Source organism: Idiotropiscis lumnitzeri, chromosome 6 (assembly GCF_059441095.1).
Source record: "Idiotropiscis lumnitzeri isolate Australia: NSW breed Sydney's pygmy pipehorse chromosome 6, RoL_Ilum_1.0, whole genome shotgun sequence".
NCBI lineage: Eukaryota > Metazoa > Chordata > Actinopteri > Syngnathiformes > Syngnathidae > Idiotropiscis > Idiotropiscis lumnitzeri.
In genome coordinates this window covers 13,770,604-13,791,165 of record NC_142396.1, presented here as the reverse complement: position 1 = coordinate 13,791,165, position 20,562 = coordinate 13,770,604, and the positions used below count along the sequence as shown (strand labels likewise).

Genomic DNA, 20,562 nt, shown 5'->3' with positions numbered 1-20,562 from the left:
CCGACTTAATTTATTGTCTTCCGTTTATAAATGTATTATTTTAATTTCAATTTCTATCTTGTATCTACAAAGCCTTTTTCAGAATTGTTGGTAAATTTTTGTTCTCGTCAATGCAGGAGGTGTACCTAATGTCGTGTCCGGTGGGTGGTTATTTTTCGCACCTCATATTTGGTGCACTTAGATTGAAAGGTTGAGCTTCCGGATCGATTTCCGCTGCGTATCTTTTAAACGTAACTTGACTAGGGAAGAGTTTAGTGGCGAGGGAGTCAAAAGGTTGTGGCCGTCTGCAATCATATTAAACCGCCATTCATACAGTAATCTGAAATGGATCCATTGAGCTACAGGGACTGTGAGGTAAGTGTTGGAAAACCGATCATTTTGGAACGAGTCGGAAAATAAACTTTTTCGCGGGTATGAGAATTTCACCTAAACATATGCTGCAAGGCGAGTGTGTTATATGGCGCCCTATTACATAAGCAGTTTGCATACGGTACTTCATATGAATAAATCGAATAACATTGCTTTTAATGTCTCTATTTTCTAACATGACAACCAAATTCGATTTATATCAATTAAGTTTAAAATAATTGAGATAATTTTAAGAATATAAATGACAAACTTAATAAAAGATGAATGTGTTCTACTATGCATGTAAAATATATAGGTATGTTTTTAAAATGTCAATGATTCACATGACACGAGCATTAGCAGACAGACCACTCAAAGACAATTCAAGAGAAATTTTAAAACGTTCTATCACCAAATGTGCTGTGAAAAAGTGCCCTTTTTTCAAATCTTAGTTTTCTTTTTTTTGCATAGATACACTATTAAATGATTGATTTTATTCAATAAAGTTTGGATGTTCTCCCCGTGCCTGTGTGGGTTTTCTCCCGGTTATCCGGTTTCCTCCCACATTCCAAAGACATGCATGCTAAGTTAATTGGGCGCTTTAAATTGTCACTGGGTATGATTGTGACTGTGAGTGGTTGGCACCAAGATTTATGTGGATATCTCTGCTTATGCCCCCTTTAATCTCTGGAAATATCACAATGATTATCCTCACCATCCGACAAATACACCACAAGCGGCCACACTAAGCTGTATTTTCCAAAGTACGGCTTTGAAATTTCGCCAAGCCAACTTCCTGGTCGTACAGGTGCCTATCCGACATCGATGCACTCGAAGCGCACGTCCCACCACAATGTGGGGCTCCATATCTAGCCAGAAGGGAGCCAGTGTTCGCCCCGCTGCCTTTGGCTGTATAAGCGGCGTTCAGCTGATTGCTTTCTGTTACTTGTCTGAAAACTACGACTACCGCCACCAACATTCATAGGCACATCCTTAGTATTGTCCACTTCAACCTGTAAAGATCTAAAAAATTATCATCACACTATTTTTGATTTTGTGGATAACTTTTCCTAATAGGTGTTCTCATTTAATGTCCCAAATAACATGTCAAGCACTTTTATATTTTCACAGATTGAATTGGACATGAATAAAGCTGTGCATATGAATTTTATTGACGATCGGTCACCGTTTTCAGACACTGGGTGAGAACAGAACGCCAGAAAGAATGCCAGGAAACAATATTGCAATGCTTGCTTTCTTCAATGACGTCGTCGGTCTGATATGTGGAAAATAGCAGACTGCCCAGAAATATTGGCCGTCATTAAGATGTGCGGAATTTAGTCAGAAAAAAAATATTAAATCATCCCTGAGTTTCTCCAGGGGGATGAATTTTAGTGCTGACATATTTTTAATTTAAAGGCAAAAAAAACCTGTTGACCAAAGGGGTCATCTTACTTTTGCCAAATCCCCCATAAATCCCAACCGCCGGGAAAAAAAAATGCAAATGATTTCCAAGACTTTTGGGAGAACATTTGGAAGGCGTGTGTCTTGCTACATTTGACGTGAATCTAGCACACACAAAAGAACATCCTACTAACAATCAAACATGGTGGGAGTGTGATCGTTTTGGTCTGATTTGTTACTTCAGGACCTGGGTGACTTGAGATCCGAAACTGACCAGCAAGTCCACTTCAGAATGGCTTAAAAAATAAATAAATAAAAAAGGTTTTGCAACGGCCCAGTCAAAGTCCAGACTTTAATCCCATTGAAATGCTGTGGCATGTCTTTAAAACCCTCCAATCTTGCTGATTTAAAGTAATTCTGAAAGACAGAGTGGGCCAAAATCAACGCCAGCATTGCACTATACCGGGGTTCGGGTTTGCTATATTCCGTCAGAAATCCGTGTCGCCCCAGCTAAGCTAGTCCAGCATTTTATTTGGTATTGTAAAATAGATTTCAAAAGCATTTCTCAACTGTGAAAGACTCATTGGTCATTAAAGAAAATGCTTGATTTCAGTTGTTTCTGCTGATCTCGGGGCCCAACTTGTGGTTTAGGGGGCAAGTACTTTTTCTCACAGGGCCAGGTAGCTTTGAATTGTTTTTTTTCCTTATTAAACAAAGTCAACGTTTAAAAAGTGCATTTTATGTTTATTTGATTAAACCTCTGTATAATGATCTTCAACATTAAAGTGGGGAATTAAGGGGTGTGCATCTCTCCATTGAAGATGGCATGAAAAGCAATTGAAGAACGGTACATTATTAAGTGGAATAATTTGAGTCGTTTTGTTGCAGTTAGATTACGATTTCATTTCATATGGTTCTGCTGAAGCTTTTGTCAATCGGGCTGAGTTTAGAAAACGATTCATCGAATCGAATTTCATTTTCATAAACATTGATTCATAAAACCATATATCAATCCTTTTAATACCCATAAATTCATGTGACTTCTTGTGTCACTCAAGATCTATCACCACACGCGAGATGCACTAAAATCAGCACCAACAAGCTGGAAGATTTTTGCTTTTAATAAACACAGAGACAGCAATGAACGGAAACTTTGCAAGACAGTCACAGGAATATGAATGTCATGAGTTTCCAGTGTATATTTACCACTTTATTTACACTGGAATTGTTTTAAATTATTATTTCTTGTTTTGATCTGGTCATGTTCAATTAAACCTTTTTGTTAAAAAATGTTCAAAAAACATTCATACTTGTACTTATCTGTACCAAGTCAGAACAAAAAGTTTCTACTATTTGCAGCTTTTTTTGAGTATGTCTTTCAGATAAAGTAAAGTGGTAGAGCGTGTAAACCTCAACTGAATCAAATTGGGCCTTTGTGAATCAAACCCAAGTGATTTTGGAAATCTGAATCGGTACCCAGCCCTTTTTGTCATGTTTATTAAAATATATAACAACGTGCAAAAGCTAAGCCCAAACCATTCAAGTTAATTAAAATTCAAAGAAATAATGACTAACCAACAACATGAGACCAATTCATACCAATTTATACTTGGTGTGCACCTCTCAAAAAAGACAATTTGATTAGTTTGATTTGATCAAAACTGACAAAACTTCAAATCAGTTTTTGTTGCACAGCAGGAAACTCTGCAAAAAAAGATAGAATTTGAAAATGGCTACGTACACTTTGTACAGTAGCTTGTCCGATTATGACGTTTATTCCAGTGCCTTGCATTAGTTTCTGGACAGATCTGGCATTTGTGAATTTGACCGCAAACGTAATCTGTGGAGCCAAATGTCATGATTTTGCAATCTCCATTTATGAAACGTAGAAGTGGCTTCAGCACTCCGTGTTAGAGCATACTTGTGGCCAAGGTCATCTTGTTTGCGGTGTTCACGACAAGTAAAATACTGCACTGTCATGAAATGCAGGTTTTAAAAATGTAAAGGTGCACACCTTGTCTTGTAATTAAAACCTAAGTCAAGATGAGGTTATTGATTCAAGCATCCCACATCTCTGTTTATTTGGTGTTATCATTTGAAGCAGTTTTATTTAGGCGTTGATTTCCAACTAAAGCTACAAAGTAGCATGTTAGTATTTCAGTTTTAAGAAATAATTGGAATGATTATCTATAATATTACTACAGTTTATTGAAGACGTATTTTTCCACCTTAACATTTTGACTGTACGGTATTGCTTAATGGATGAGCCACCTGATACTAAATTTGATCAAATGGTCACCAACAGTGATTGGCGGGGAAAATATGAATTGTGCACGTTTTTGTCATTACAGTAGGTCGTGTGTTTAAAAGTTGCACTTTGCTCCATTGTATTGATTGTGCTGGGCTGACTCGACACATTTTTTCCCCCCAGGCTTGGAGAGCTGAGGGCCTTCCATTGTCCACCAGCAGTAATGAGGCATGCAAACTTTATGATGCCATTCTAACTCAGGTAGATAATTTTCACACAGATAATGTAAAGCGATTGTGATGAACTCATTTTATCTTATACAGAAAAAGTGAGAACATTTCTGAGTTGTTTTCATTGTGTCAATTTTGTTTTCCCTTTAGTATGTGAAATGGCGCAACATTGACAGTGTTGGAGGAATTGAGGGAAGCATGACTCGTATCATGGAGGCTGATCCGGATTTTGGTAAAAAGATTAATTTTATTATAATATTTAAACAGACCTCTCCATCAAATATCGGATACGTTGCTGGAATAATTTTAAAAAAATGGAAAATAGAGCTGAATAGAAAAATAACATTAGAAATAACAATAGGGCTGTATTTTCATTGGCAGGTGCCTGTGTGCTCAGCATAAAAATGGGCGCATCTTCTTTTTCGTCCCGCTGCAGGTCTAGTTTAGCCCGTTTGTGATTTTGTATTCTGTCAGATGGAGGGCGTTTCCTATTACACTCCTATGGTGCACCTGCCAATTTGGTGAGAAAAAGTAGACAACATATTAGGTCTAAATGGTGGCACAGGTGCTGGAATAGAATTTTAGTGTGTTTGATCGATGCGCAGCCAGACAGATTTGGTGTTCTGTGGACTTGAGTGGTGGATGTCATGTGTTTCATTCATAAGCATGACAACAGCCTGGAACAATTCCTTTCAATCATTGTAGAAATCGATTCATTGAACAAACATTCATCTTTTTTATTTTTTATTTTTTGCTTTGATTTGTTAGGAAAATTGAAATATGAGTGCTAGGTGGTGACAGCAAAGTCATCTCACTTTATACCATGAAACAGTTTGGAAGATAATGACTCCAACGTCATTTTTACAGTCAAACTGAACATGGAAAAAAAAATAATAATTCCCGCGTGTATTTTGATAATAGCATACACTATTTGTCTACATCTACCACGACTAATATATGCCTTGTAATTTATTGATACACCATCAATGAAAACTAAAAATGAGCTCGCTAAAAACTGTGTATGTGTAATCTGCAAAGGTTGAATCAACGCAAGTAGTTAAAGACCCCCCAAAAATATAGTCATTGACGTAATGTGCAGGTATTTTGAGCATTGAAATTACGGACAGGTTCACCTTGAGGTGCCAGCCTTTCTTCTGCTTACACGATTCATCGGTCGAAGAGCAAAGGAACGAGAATATTTGGTGTTGCAGTTATTTTCAATCAATGACAAAGGTTCAAGCAATTTAGAGACCTTAAAGCTTGGGCATGTGGCAAGTGATCTCAGACATTGACTGGACCCTGTTGGTACAAAGTGCCTTTGTGTCAAACAATCAGTTTCTCGACGATATATGTCACAAGTTGTATCACAGGTGAACACCAATTAAACACGAGGGAACCTGAAAACTGAAGTGTAGCAGAACAGAAGAGCAGCCATTGCTGGGTTTGGGGCATCCCGTGGCATTTTGGCACATACTTGACGCAACGCATGCTCCCCGAACTGACCTGAGGTCATTGATTAAACTTTCATGAGCTGAATAAGAATGCATGCTTGTTAAGGCTTGTTAGAAATACATAAATAATAAAATAGCGGTTGCCCTCATTGCAGTCTTGTTGAAATGTCTTTCTTTTTCAGAGCTGTTTTACTTACGATAATTAAAATTTGAGGTTTTGTTTTGTTTGGAACTTCAATGTTTATTAATCCAGTAACTTCATATTTTAAGAACGCATGTTTGTGTGTGAGAGCTAACAAGAATAAATGAATACAATCCAGAATACACCAGAACTACAAATTTTGCGAGACCTAGTTTCAACAATAAAGCGGTTTTGAGGCTTCAGTGTGCAGTGAGAAAGTTAAATAAGCAGTGACTGATATAATGACTATGCCTGCAGTGATGGGCCATGTGATGAGCACGGGCTTAGAGCTGTTGGGAACAGCGACCTCCCCCCGCCTGGATCAACGTCTGGCCAGCGCTGTGAAGAAAACCGTGGAGCTGACCAGCAGTCAAAACCTCACCCCGAGAGAACGGCTCCACGTCAAGGCAATAGAGTTCTTATCACATGGGTGAGATTTCGAGAGGTCAGGAGATGAGGATCGGCCTGGCAGTTTCGGGATTTAGGAATTGATAAGTTACCAACAATGTGCTGTGGTAAAATTTACAGTGCTATGAATTGATCAGGATTGTGATATTTATAGCAGTTATATACTTTATATTAAGGGTGCTCAAAGGACAGCCTTAAGCACCATACAATGGAACCTTCAAGGCTGAATTGGGTTTAATACACAGTATAAAGTCAAAAACTCAGAATCCCCCCCAAAAAACAAACAACCACTCAGCAGGTTTGCATGGCCTAAAGAGAAAGTCAGTGTGAGAGAGACTGAGTCCTTGCTGCAAATCTTCAGTGGACCAACTCCCGTGTCTGCAAACCAGCAGACTCACTCAACAAATGACAAGGATCATTACTGGATTCTTTTTCTGGTAAGGTTTCTGTTGGGGTGTTTCCCTTAAAGGAGTTGCAATTATGTATTGATAAAGGTATTCACTAAAACTGTATGAACTAAATCAACAAATTAAACAAATTGTATTTTTATAGCACTTTTCACATGTTAAAAATGCAACACAGAGTGCTTTCCAGAAATAAAAACAATCAATTGAAATAAAAAATTCAACACCCCTCCCATTCCCACATGTAAACACGTACACACCCATAAGAACACACCCAGCCACATGTGCTCAGACACACACAACATATTTTTGTGTCAGTATGGAGACACAGCAAGGCACAGAGGATCCGGGTGAGGAAAACATTCTGTGGGAGTTATCTCACGCCAAGAGGCGCTGTGGTCCGCAACTGCTGAGAATGCCCCCTCTGAGACAACTCCGACCTGGGTAGGCAGAGATAAATACCCTACGGTATGTGGAGACCTCAGCCCTCCGGGTCCCAGGAGTTCACAGAATGACATCACTGCATGGAGGCTCATAGGAGGCAACACTGGATGGAGTAAAATTTTCAAAAAATATATAAAATTAAAAAGACTACAAGTTGTAAAGAAAAGAATAGATAAAAAATAAAAATGAAGGAAGGAAAATAAGAGAACCAATAATAAGACAAAATGTATTAGATTGATAAATTAATCAATAAGTGAGTAGATAAAAAGGAATAATAATTAAATAAATTGTTAAATGAATGAAAAATTGAAAATATGAAAAAGAAATTACAAATAAAGTAAATAGGTAAGTCTTGAGCCTCCTTTTAAAAATATCAACAGTCTCTGCAGTCCTGACGGACTGTTCCAGAGGCGCAGGCCATAATGGCTGAATGCAGAACCTTGGAGGGTTGATATGATAAAAGCATACCAGATATTTTTAAGGGCCCAAGGCCGAAAAGAAAAATAGTAAAAGAACTATAGAATGATCATGAAACACACGGGGAGCCAAAGCAACCATCTTAAAACCGTTGTAATGTGCTCCCAACCTACTGATCTATATCAGCAGACAGACTTCTGAGTTTTGGAGTAATTGTTGATTTGAGCTATTCCTTTTTTGGAAGCCCAGAGACCAGGGCATTGTAATAGTCTCAACGGCATGAGGGGGAAAAAAAGCATCTACCAGCACTACCATTTTAGCTTGAGAAACGGGCAGACTCTGGCTATTTTCTCAAGATGGTAAAAACCTTTTTGGGTCACATTCTTGATGTGTGGAATTGAATTAAGCTCCGGATCAAAAATGATGCCCGGGTTCTTTACATATTTCAATGTTTTAAAGTCTTATCATTTTGGTAAAGGTTTTTTTCCCTTACGTTCAGGAGCAGTCACTAATTCCTCTGCTTTGACCTGGTCTAGCAACAAATATGCAGCCACCCATGACATAATAGCTAGAATACAGTTAAGAATGGTCTCAATAGGCCCTGCTCATCAGGATACATGACAATGTACAGCTGTGTGTCATCTGCTTAACTGTGAAAAGCTGATACCATATCCCCTGATGGCGTCCCCGAGGGGAAACAGGTAGATTAAAATAAAATGGGCCTAATCTTGTCCCTTGAGGCACGGCACGCTGAATGTCATCAGTATCCATCAGTTCAAAGAAACTTCAACCTTAAAAGAAACCTCATTTGAGTTTTATTCTTCTTTAATCAGTGATGCAGTAGCACCTCTTAACGCCCCTTGTTGAAAATAATTAAATTAAAAAAAAATAGTGGGCAGGCCTCAGTGAGAACGGGTGGATCAGTACCAAGCAGTTGTCTTTGTTAGTTTAATACTGTCCAGTTTATTGTCATCAAGTTAGTAATTTCTCAAAATGTTTTGTTGTGGAGAGAGCACACCCTTTTTAGCACGGCCTGATAGACGCGCTATTGTGGGAAGGCCTGTTTGAAGTTTTCACCAGAATGGATGTAGGTGCAGCATTGGATGGTGCTTGTGATCACACTGACCTGCTGTAGTGTTTTGGAGGAACGGACCGTCATTGTGAGAACGTAGCTGAAGTGGACAGTGAGTTTGATGTACAAATCATGTGCAATTTTGGGCGGAGATGATTTGATTTGACTGACCGTGGCGGTCCCAACTATTAGCACAAGGGAGTCGATGCCAGAGGGCTCCACCGTGGCATCCACTGTGTCCTATATGCCATTTTGAATAAGCCATAAATAATCGTACTGCTGATGTGTCCCAATACCTTTGTCCAGATGGTGTGTTGCAAATTACTGTGCCCTAAATAAGAGATAAGGTTCACATTTGCAAGTGTTTTTGCCCTCTTCACTGAATGAATAAGGCCATTCTGCATTTTCCTCTTCTGCTGGTGCACATGAGCCGTAAAAAATGGAGTTCATGATTCCTATTGTTCCTTTGCTCAAAGCTGCCTGTTGTTCTCTGTTCCACTCCTTCCTTCATCACACGTTGCACATTTGAACAGAGAGGCTGACAAAACTGCTAGAAATTGCTTGTAAAAAATCCATATGGTATTTATTATGTGATAATGACTCAAACAAAATAGAGCATTAACCTGGGTTCAAGAGATAAACTATTATTATACTATCTTCAGCGTTTTTGGTTTTGCACCCAAAATTGCCTAATCGTCTTGACTTTCTTTTAGCAGTTGGCAAATACTTTTCTTGCTTTACCGCCAGTGACACATTTAAAGTTTTTGACAACCACCAAAAGAAAGTAGAAGAAGAAGAAGTCTTTATAGCAAGCGCAAGAAGGTGGCGGTAATGCACCAAAAGTATTTTACGACTGGCAAATGAAATTGGAAGAAAAAAAATGGAGGCAGAAGAAGTTGTAGTCATTGCAACAAACGTGTGACACATCGTTCGTCTTAGTATGCGGCTTCCTTACGCCACATTTGCCTTTGCAGCACCATAATGCGCAATAACAACGCGACACAGGCAGGATTTTAAACTAAAAAGAAAAAAACTTTCACTTTCACCACTCTGAGGTTGTGTGTGTCCGGAGTGGCAGAGCGCGCTCCTCTGCTATTCCTTTCCAAATGCAGCCTATGTTAAAAAGCAATCAGCAGCTCATGCCGGAACTGTTTCCATCTGTATTGCCTGACACACTTGGGTTCTGGCACTCCTTTTTTGGGGGCACTCTGACGAACCAAACAGCACATTTGAACAACGCGCTGAGTTTCTGAACGCTGCGAGTGAAGCATTGCGTGCTCAGAGAACATTTCCAAACTCACCCGAGATTAGGGAACGAGGATTTTGGGGCGACTGTTCTTATTTTAGTTTTTTGTAAAATACATTTCTCTCAAAATGGGACTAATTCTCTGGCCTGATTTATGTTATTTTTTTTCTTCATGATGCATTTTTTGACTACTTCAACTTGTACTCTGGAGCGACTTACAGTCCTAAAAATACACTGTTTTGCTCTATTTCGGTGTCTTTTGAATGACACTCTCGTACAACATTTGATTTTTCTGGTGTAATATCGGCTGGATGTTTCCTTGCTCTCGAGTATATCATGGTATGTTCTAAAGCCTAAATGAAATACAAATATTTTGTTTTATTAGACTCTCTGGGGTTTAAATCCTTGATTGTGGGAAATCTCTCTTTTTTTTTTTTTTTCTCGCCTGTCTTTGCACTGACTTGTGTTTCTTGTAGGAATTTCCCCAAAGCCAGTGACGTTTGGGAAGATATCCTGGTTGATCATCCCACAGACTTGCTTGCCCTCAAGTTTGCCCATGACAGCTATTTCTTCATGGGAGCCCAAACCCAGATGAGGGATTCGGTTGCTCGAGTGCTGCCCCACTGGAAGCCTCATATTCCTTTGTCCAGGTACTTTAGATTACAGGCATTCAAAGATGCATTTCCACGCGTTGCCAAGACAAATGACGTACTGTACGTACCTCATCATCACTCCTTGGGATTTGAACTGAATCCATAGCACAAAAAGGCTAATGAAGATTCAGATCATTTTAATATGTACTTTTTTAAGGGAGTTCTCTTCTGGTGGACATATATCAATATTTTATCTATTTAAGTGCAAGAGACTATTTGATTTTGAAGGGCTTGTTAAAAAAAAAAAGATTGAAGTGGTAGCCGAGGCCAATGCTATCAATATGGTCAGTCGTTGGCCGACAAGCTCACACAATTTGACACCAAGAGCAAGAGCTCTGATGATTTTGATCATCTCCGATACATGGCAGGTGAAGTTGCTGAAGATAAGCTAAATTACTTTTTTGTTGTTTGAACTTCAAAATTTCAAGATGACAGGCAAGGCCAATTCAATTGATTTATCTTTAAATTTAGTGAGCCCTTGAATAGTCACGATTTTCCACCAAACGAAAAAAATATATATATCTTGATTACTTCTCCTTCCTGATTTTCAGTCCGTAATAGTCAAACTCCTTTCCTCATGTCGCTTATCAATGATGGCTTTGTGAAACAAGACAAGTTGTTTATTGTAAGACTTTTTTTTTTTGTTCATGCTAGTTCTAGTTTCAGCGAGTGGAAATGTGACACAATGTAGTTGGTTATTGAGCACCAGGCAAGTGTTTTTCCCAGCCAAGGGAAGTGTTACACATGTCTAATGGCCACAAGTTCATTTCAACGGGTTTCTTGTAAGAGAACATGAGAGCCTTTTACTGTTCAAGGTAGGAAGAGGAGCTTAGACGAGGAATGGCAGAGAAAATGAGCTGAATTTGCTGCTTTTAACTCAGTGTGACACTGGCCTGTAGCAAGTGTATTTGAACATAAATAGAGGTTCTGATGATTGCAGTCTGAGCAATGAAAACAGCCATAAGCGCCGAGGATGTCACCGTACAATAAGTTGATGTATGTTTATACAACTATTGTTGTTTTCTAGTGAGGGACATTAGAATTCAGCGTACGTCACCTCAACATGTAATTACCACTAGTATCATATTTACCAATGTTTTACTATACAAAAGGCAGAATGTGCAAATATTTTATTCCTATATAGTACCGTATATTCAATTGAAGTCCGTGTTGATTGATTTCACTTTGGTTATTAATTCTTTGATGCCATAGTGGAAAATCAACTATAATCAGGAATTGAGCTTTTCTATTCATATCTATTTTCAGCTATCTGAAAGGCTTGTATTCTTTTGGTCTGCTGGAGACGCATTTCTATGATCAGGCTGAGAAAGTAGCCATGGAGGTGAGACGGTCTTCATGTTGTGTGATTTAGCTCATTAATGATGCAGACTGTGTCTCTCTTGAGCTTGTCACTTTGATTCACAATTAATTTATATTTGATGTACATTAATGAGCCGCTCATTCCAGGCCTCGGGAGTCACAATCGACTTGTTTAAATAATGTATAGCAAGTACAGTGGAACATCGAAGGTTGAACACAGTCTTTTCCAGGATGCTGATTGAAAAAGAACAGACACAGACACATGCACACACACACTTTAAAAAAAAAAAAAAAAACTCAGATAATATAGAAATAGAAGTAATCAATTCTTGAGTAAAACTGTTTGGGCAATTTAAATTGCTATTATAATTAACTTAATTAAAACTTACAAAATGTTTAAAACTATGTTCACTGCTGTTAATATTCCAAAAGACAAACAATACACTGGAGTATGAACAGTCGTATGCAGGAATTTTTAACCATCCATCCTTCCATTCATTTTGTATACCACTTGATAATTTCAAAATGTAAATACTTGTCATGTATGAGGAAATTTATCTTTTTCCTTCCTTGACAAGTCATAATTATGAAACGGTAATTATTGTGACAAATCTTTGACTAGAGCATTGCTTTCACATCGATGAATATCATTCATTAGTGTTAATATTATATAATTAAATGTTATTTGAGCAAATGTTTTATTTCAGAGGTGTGTATCAAATCGGTAGCTCTTTGTGTTAATCAGTAACCAAGCATTATATGTCATTTTAAAATAGGTTAGTGACCCCTGGTCTAATAAAAATAAATTAAATAAATAATTTAAAAAAACTGTATATTCTAATCTATAATGACAAATGACTCTTGTACTTCATGTAAAAATTATGTCATCGCTGGTGTGACTCATGGATCTCATTTTTCGCTCTTCCCAACCATCACACAAAATAATATTAATCGTAAAAGGAAAAAAAGACGAAGCACACTATCTTAACTTTAATAAGAAGTGACAATGTGTCTTACCAAGTCCTGAGGGAGTCTTAAATGTGAGTCGGCTTCCAAAACATCCAGGGTGCATACTTCATATTCTCCTCTCATATTTTTCTTGTATCGTCTGAATGTCCCTCGTTAAGTCTGGTGCGGGTTTTGTAATAACACTTGCAAAAAAGCTCTTGAAAAGCCAATACATACATCTTGTGGAATTTTATTTGTGAGTAGAGTAAGAGGTGAATTTTTTTAAATGTTTTTTTTTTAGCAAATTATAAATTCTACGTTTCGACTTTCAAGGTTCTACTGTAGTTGCAAAACACAATACTTTAGATGAGTATTGGCATCTGTGTTTCTCAGCCGTTATTATTTTATTCACGTGAAGGGCCTTGCACTGGTTCCTGACGACGCGTGGTCCGTCCACTCTGTCGCCCATGTCTATGAGATGAGAGGTGAGGTGGAGAAAGGCTTGAAGTTCATGTAACGGAGGGAAAAAGACTGGCAGGTATAAACATTGACTTCCTCGGCACTGTGTTCCTCTGATGAATCATGTTCAAGTAAGCGTGTACTGTTCTGCACTCATCAGAATCCATTGAATGAAACAGCCTGGGGAAATGTTCTCTTCAATAAGTGTTGTGTCATTGCAGGTATCTGATATGCTGGCCACTCACAACTATTGGCACTGGGCACTGTACTTCATTGAGAAGGTAAAGATGACAGCATGGATAATGAGTTTTCTCAGTCAAGCGCAAAGTTGGCAGCCAAATAGTTTTTGGAACTTGTATTTGTGATATGTTTTCTCCGGGGTAATTTGAAGTCAACACTTGATTATATTGCTAGATTAATTTGTGTTTGCATCTGTGCTATGCAATCTTACCAAGCAAGCATATCTCAAGTCTGTCGTTATTTCAATTTGTCGTTGTCATCTCCCGCTCCACAGGGGGAATATGAGGCTGCACTGCAAATATTCGATTCTCAGGTTAGTTATTTCCATTCCATTCTTAAACGGATGTGCTGTGAGATTGCATACTGATATGTGCCAGAACACCTGATGATAATTTTGCCCCTCCAGTCTTGACAAGTTAGGTACGACATTTTCACGACCATAGGGCGCACCACATCGAAGGGCGCGGTCTCGGTTGCATGTGCTATTTCTGTATTTAACACATACGAAGGCCGCACCGTATTATTGGTCGCAGAGCTGTCATAAAACATCTTAGCTTTGCATGCATGCACGCAAAAACATAAAATAGCTTGAACAGTAATGCAAGCAGACACATCACTTCACAGTCGCTTTATCTTTAACTATGTACGGTCACGGTGTTACATCAAAACCAAAACCCAACAGCATACTAGCTAACAATAAAATAACCAAAACAAGGACTAAAGAAATACAATTAAAAAAAAATACGTGTGTTCTATGGTCGGGAAAATACTGTAATTGAAGTATTTGAAACAACTCAGTGGCAGTACCGTTCTCCACTAAATCAGAATGATATTGCTACAATAATGCCTCTCTGAAAATGTCAATCAATCTTTATGTTTTTTGTTGCTCTCTTACATGTTTACAATGGTGTGGTTGTGTCTAATGTTACGGCTACTGGTGTAAGAGCTGACGTCATCTACTCAAGATGATGATTATTTTATGCAAACTTTCAAATTATAGAGGATACAAGTGTCACTCTATTTAAAGTCCTGTCACTGAAAGCAACAAGAACATTTTACTATGTTTCTTCATGTTGCAATAGGTTTGATATCATCAGCCGTTTTTATGAGCTGCCGGCCTGACTCTCATGAATGATTTAAGACTCACACAAGGGGATTCCAGCAGGAACTCCATGCCTTCACGTTTTGCTTCTTTCATGTAATTGCGTAAAAGCTGTGCCGTGTTACATGCAGTATTTCAAGTAAAGGTGTGCCCTCTTCTTAAAGATATTCAAACGTTTTAAAGACTCTGGATCCATGTTGGACATTGTAGATGCCAGCTCCCTGCTCAGCAGACTGGAAATGGAGGGTAAGAGACATGTTGCTCAATATTCAATATTCATTTTTAAGAAATCCTCAAAATCATTCCTATCTACTGTTTGAGCTTTTACCGTTTAAATTCTGTTAAGTTGTGTTTTTAGTTAATTTTTTAACATAGCTAGTTGACGGGAAAATGTAAAAGGGTGTTGTAAACCTTTCATTCCCATTTTCCTCTTTGGAATTTTAATAGGCTGATACCAAGCCACTTCGACTTTTCCTTGCTTGTTTTGGTTTGACTTTAAGACAATATTTAGCTTGAAATTTAAGGTCGAATTCCAACTTAATTCAAACACCAATGTACAAGCTCTGACGGTCTACTCTATATCAGCATAATATGATTATTATTATTTTAGTATGTTCTACTATATGTCATTGCAAATGTATGTACTATGTTCAAAGCCCAACCATTTTCAACCCAGTTTGTACATTTGTACTGTTGGTTCCCCATATCTGAATAAAAACCAACAACTATAAATATATTTTTAACTTGAAGAAATATTATTTTTGATAATTATTTTAATTATAGGTTTTAATTCTGCAGTAGACATCCATTGAACCGAGTGGCCCGGTCGATGTGATATAATGACATAATGCAATCCATAAAAAGAGTCAGTATTGATCCAGTTAGTTCTTGCTTGATAATACATCTCCAAGGAGCAAGTGAACGTAATATCTTCACAATTTGCTTCACTTTGCCACATCCAATATGGCTGCTGCATCGATGTACTCAAGAAGTCATCTTTGTATATGCGTTGTAAATGATGTCTATGATAATGCGGTTGTGCAAAGGGTGCCATTCAAGATGAGAGCGCCAATGCTATGCAAATATATGAAGCTAAGTAAATGCTGTCTGGAGGGTATTCATGCATTCCGTGTGCCCCATTTAATGCTGGGCTCTGGTAACGGGTCTGACTACAATGAATATTAAATTTAAATTTTCAACACTGGCTTACTTTCAATAAAGTAATATGTACAAATGTAACTAAATCAAGTAAAATGCAGCAAATAAGGCCATGTTATTATATTGGTGCTGTCCATCCATTTTTATAATATATTAGCTGCCATGTAGGGCTGGGTATAGTATATCGCAATAGACGCGTGATCAACAGCAATACAAAATGCAATGAATAAAATCAATTAAAAAAATCTGCAAGAAAACCCCGACCCTGGAAAATGTGTGTATAAACGCTTAGTTTGAGTGCAGCCGAGTCGACAGGTATTCCGTCTGCTGGGTGCCCACACAAAGAAGACAATTGAACTAATGAAGACGTGTGCGCGCCTGTGGTGTATGCACGCTGAACTAAAGTGTGGCTTAACTTTCTTCAAATAAACTCAGGGCAACTCTTGCAATCATATTAGATTGCATATGCTAACCTGATAAAACACATCTGGGTGGATATACATAATGTAGAGGCAAAGGACTTCCCTGTCTTTGATGTGCTATCACAAATGTTAACCAGCTCCGATGCCTCTGCGTTGCATGAAGTCACAGTCAGGTAGAACGTGAAGAAGACCTAAGACGGTTGGTCAACTGTAACATATGCACTGCAAGTCATTAGTTGGCGCCAATTACAGGACATTACATACATAGTAGCTTCAATCCAAACATTACACATGACACTGCTTTACAGTGTACACAAAATATTGTACATTCCTTGAAAAGTTGTTCTGCCAGATATTTTCTGGGTAATTGTTGTAGGTTACCTTTAAACCATTTACATGAACAAATAAAATCATATATCACAGTAAGGAGGCTTTGTGGTTGCTAAAATTCATGAGCCATCTTGGCAGGTCAGAAGAACACCACAATGGAATTGGAAAACCGTGAGTCCAAAAAAACGTTTTCCACGGTTACCTTGGAAAAAATAGTGGAAAATCTAACTTTACAAGCGGTAATATACAGTGACTTATTGTGATTCAAAGTCTGTAGACTGTTACAGAGCACCTGCATTTGATTCGGTGATGGATGTTTTAATTATTTTTTCATTTTACTGCAATACTTTTTTTGTCTTGAACACAACTAAATACACTCAAATCTAACACAAACTAAACAAAAACTAAACTTTGAAAAGCCTAACTGATAACAACTAAGAAAAAAAAAAGCCACCCTAAAGATGAAGTCCAACTAACAAAATTTCAAAACTCAAAATGAACTACAATAACGCTGGGGTAATGTGACGCTGCATTCCAGAAAAGTAGGAAGTCAGAGTTTTCCCACCTCCGACTGGGAAAAGTGCACTGGAACGGTATTTGTTTTCAGACATCACGCTACGATAATGACCAAAATTTGTGTGCATGTTAGGTGTGTCTGTGGGGGACCGCTTCCGGGAGATGTTCCAGGTAACGCTCCCTCACACTGATGACCATGTGACTCTATTTAATGACCTCCACTTCCTCATGGTATCCCTGGGAGCCAAAGAGACCGGCGCTTCGAAGCGTCTGCTGGAAGGCCTCCAGGAATTGGCTAAGTAATTTCCGCACCATTTCCTCTCTCCTCTGCTCACCTCGACATCATCACCCTTACATAAGAACCACCGGGGCCTTATGTAAAACTGAGACAGGAGCAACGTTGAGTGTAGGATGAAGGCCATGTGCTGTCAGAAGTGAGAGCAGCAGTCCAATTCACAAAGCATCGTCCAGCAATCGCTCCTCCCTTGGGGTTTTGTGGTTATGATCTGTTTGGGCAGCCTGACCACAGTCGGTCATTTCCCATTTTGTGCTGCAGAAAAGCCACGAAAAGCTGCTTTGTACTACCACTACTTGAAATTGTCATGTCTTTCACTGTTACATAAGTCACGGGAGTTACTTCTGGGGGGGTTTGAGTGGGTTGCAGCTGTTGAAAGATTCAAAGTCAATTCCTAGGTGAGAGACGGATGCTTTCCACCCGGCTTTAGTCATCGAGCAGGATGTCGGCATATGATTTAAGCTTTGCATTTATTTAGTTATGGCATTTATGTCTAAATGGCGCAGTTTTACATAATCCGGATTTCGCCGTAACGCAGTGCTGCAAGTCAGAGACTGTGACTTGTAAATATAATCGAAGAAAGCCTCATGGGAAGATGGGATCATCTTTGTGGAATCTTGTGAAGTGGTGTGAAATCCACAATCGTTTATAACAGGAAAAGAAATGGCATGCAAGAACTTGAATGGAATGGACTTACCGTAATACAAAATGCTGTCTTTAATGTGCTAGAAAAACAGTAAACTACAAAATAACAAATGTAGAAAATAGAAATAATACATTCTAAAGGCAGAGCTTATGCCACCATTGAATTTTTAAATTGTTTCTTAGGATCAGCTAACAGATGTTTAAGTAACTGTTAATTACCACAAGAGTATCATTGATGCGTCACATTTGACATGCTTTTGGTACAGTACACTGTTGTAGACCACAGCAAATGAGTCAAGCGCGACTGACTGCTAAAAATGCGGTGTTGTTTGGCATTTTATGCAACGCTATTGTCTTGATCACAAAGGAAAGTTTGCTTTGTTTTTGAGTGACACCTTCGAGTCAAAGAAACGTACTCTACCTGCCTACTCACATTGAACAGAATAGAAACGTCTTTGGCTGTCAGTGTGAGTGAAAGGAAGCCGCGGCAATCATTATACATCCACTGGTCAGAGTCTTTTTCTGCACTTTGCCTTACAGTAGCTACTTCTGTGGGCTTCTAAATTGTTAACCGCAACGCTGCAACATATTGACTGTAAAATTCAAATGTCTCGCTTCAGGACTGTTACTGACCTTTGGCACAACAGCGTACTCGTGAAAATTGCCTAGTAGATTATTTATCCAGCTGTGTGCGTGCTCAATGACTCAGCAGAATTTTAAGAGTTTTAGTGTTGTGCTATTACCAAGTTAGAAATGCGCCACATCTCATTTGAAGGCCATGTGGGCAATGGGTGAGAAATTTATGACTTTAGCAATGCTGACTCCACTCTTTTCATTGGCTTTTGGAAAAGAAAAGTGCAGTCATGTTCTGTTAGATTTGCAAAGTTTGTGTGTCATTCGGTCTTTATCGGGAGTATCCTTCTCTTTACAGGACACCAGGTGACAACTACCATCATAAACTGGCTGGACCCATAGGGGTGCCCATGTGTCAAGCCATGATGGAATATGACAACGGAAACTATGATCAAACTGTGGAGTTACTCAACCCTTTGCGCTACAATATAGTGCCGATAGGGGGCAGTGATGCACAGGTAAGAAAACAAGAACCGCCCACCATATTGCTATTTATTTTCTTCAGAAACGTATTCGACCTTGAGGCTTCACCGTCTTTGGTTAACACGATGTTGATCATGTTGAATTTGTGTCTCTTTGAGTCAAAACAAATCCCTGTTGTTGTTATGAAAGTGGGCCAGATGTAAAGAATGCCCTGCGTAAGAGCAGCGGTCTTTTCAGCCCATGAGTATACTGCACTGGGTAGTGTGAGAATGTTGAGCGCAGTGCACGCACATGAATTATGAATCTCTGTGATGGATGTTGATGGACTTCATGCACCGTGGCCCAGAGGTGCGACAGTGTACATACAGTGTAACTCCAAACAGTCGAAAGCCAATATGTAATGCATAAATACAATAGTTATTTTGTTTGCTAATGGCTTTGTCCACTGTTACTCGCAGAGAGATGTCTTCAATCACCTGCTTATTCATGCAGCCTTGAAATCGGAGAATAAGCACCACCAGAGACTTGGCAGGTAATGCACAGTTGGGAGTTCCACATAGGATGCCGCAGTCCTTTCTTGTTTTAGCATTCGGTGCTATGTTGTATTTTCTGTGTGACTGCTGAGATATCATGTAGTGACAATATAAAAAGAAAAGCATAAACATGACACGGTGGTCTGGTCGCATTATGTTGTCTGCTGACTTTCCATGTGCATACTGATCAGGATTCATTCTGAGTTTACGTAATAGATCTGTGTTGCACTGTCCTTATTGATTAAGTTATCTTGTCAGATAGTATTCTCTCTGAATCTGTGTTCATTTCTACAAATGGTGTTGTGTTGAATTCCAATAGATGTCTTCTGGTGGAGCGTGAAGCAACGAGGCCAAACTCCCCTCTGACTGATCGTCTGATGCAGAGAGCCATGGCTCTTCACAACTAGACTGATTGCAAGAAGCACACAGCACCATGGAATCTGATGTCCCCATGTATGATTTCAGGACACCCTTGGACCGACTGTCAAAGAGGCTGACTTTTTGAAGGCACTAAATCCTTTCTGATGCAGGATTTTTCATGTGGAGCTCTGTGTGCTGACATTTTACTTTGTGGCTAAAAATATTGCACTTTTCTGCTACTGTGCCCATCCTAACACCTAAAAGATATTGATGCATATCGGTATTGTCATGCTGAATCTGAAGCACTTAATTGTTTGAAATACATTAAAATCCTCATTAAAATTAATAATAATAAGAAAAAAAATACACCTTTATTTATGAAATATTTTAGGGCACCAGCCACGTAGATAGGATAGAATAGGCTACTGTCTTGCTTTCTAATCTGCTCTTTTACTTACAAGTCAGTAAATCTGACCAACAAGCGTAATTTCCTTGTACAGTACACATTTATTTCATAATCCAACCACTTCTCTGTATTTCCTATCAAATAAATATACAAGAAAATCAACGGCATCTTCTGTATCTTGTGTCATTGCAACATACGCTGACCCTCAGTTTATCCTCTTTTGGAAACAGGATGTTTTTGCTCTTGTCCCTCTCCAAAATGTCAAT

At 38.7% G+C, this 20,562-nt stretch overlaps 1 protein-coding gene across 1 annotated transcript; it reads left to right on the top strand.

Moving 5' to 3' along the window:
* Window positions 1-186: 186 nt before the first annotated feature.
* On the top strand, window positions 187-20,458 carry ttc38 (tetratricopeptide repeat domain 38). The gene is given in 14 exon segments (XM_088298291.1): window positions 187-354; window positions 4,184-4,261; window positions 4,381-4,462; window positions 6,121-6,292; window positions 10,330-10,503; window positions 11,773-11,848; window positions 13,193-13,312; window positions 13,455-13,514; window positions 13,748-13,786; window positions 14,740-14,821; window positions 17,135-17,300; window positions 18,873-19,032; window positions 19,456-19,529; window positions 19,850-20,458. Coding segments are annotated over 14 exon segments (1,401 nt in total). The 5' UTR covers window positions 187-324; the 3' UTR covers window positions 19,938-20,458.
* The last annotated feature ends 104 nt before the right edge of the window (window positions 20,459-20,562 follow it).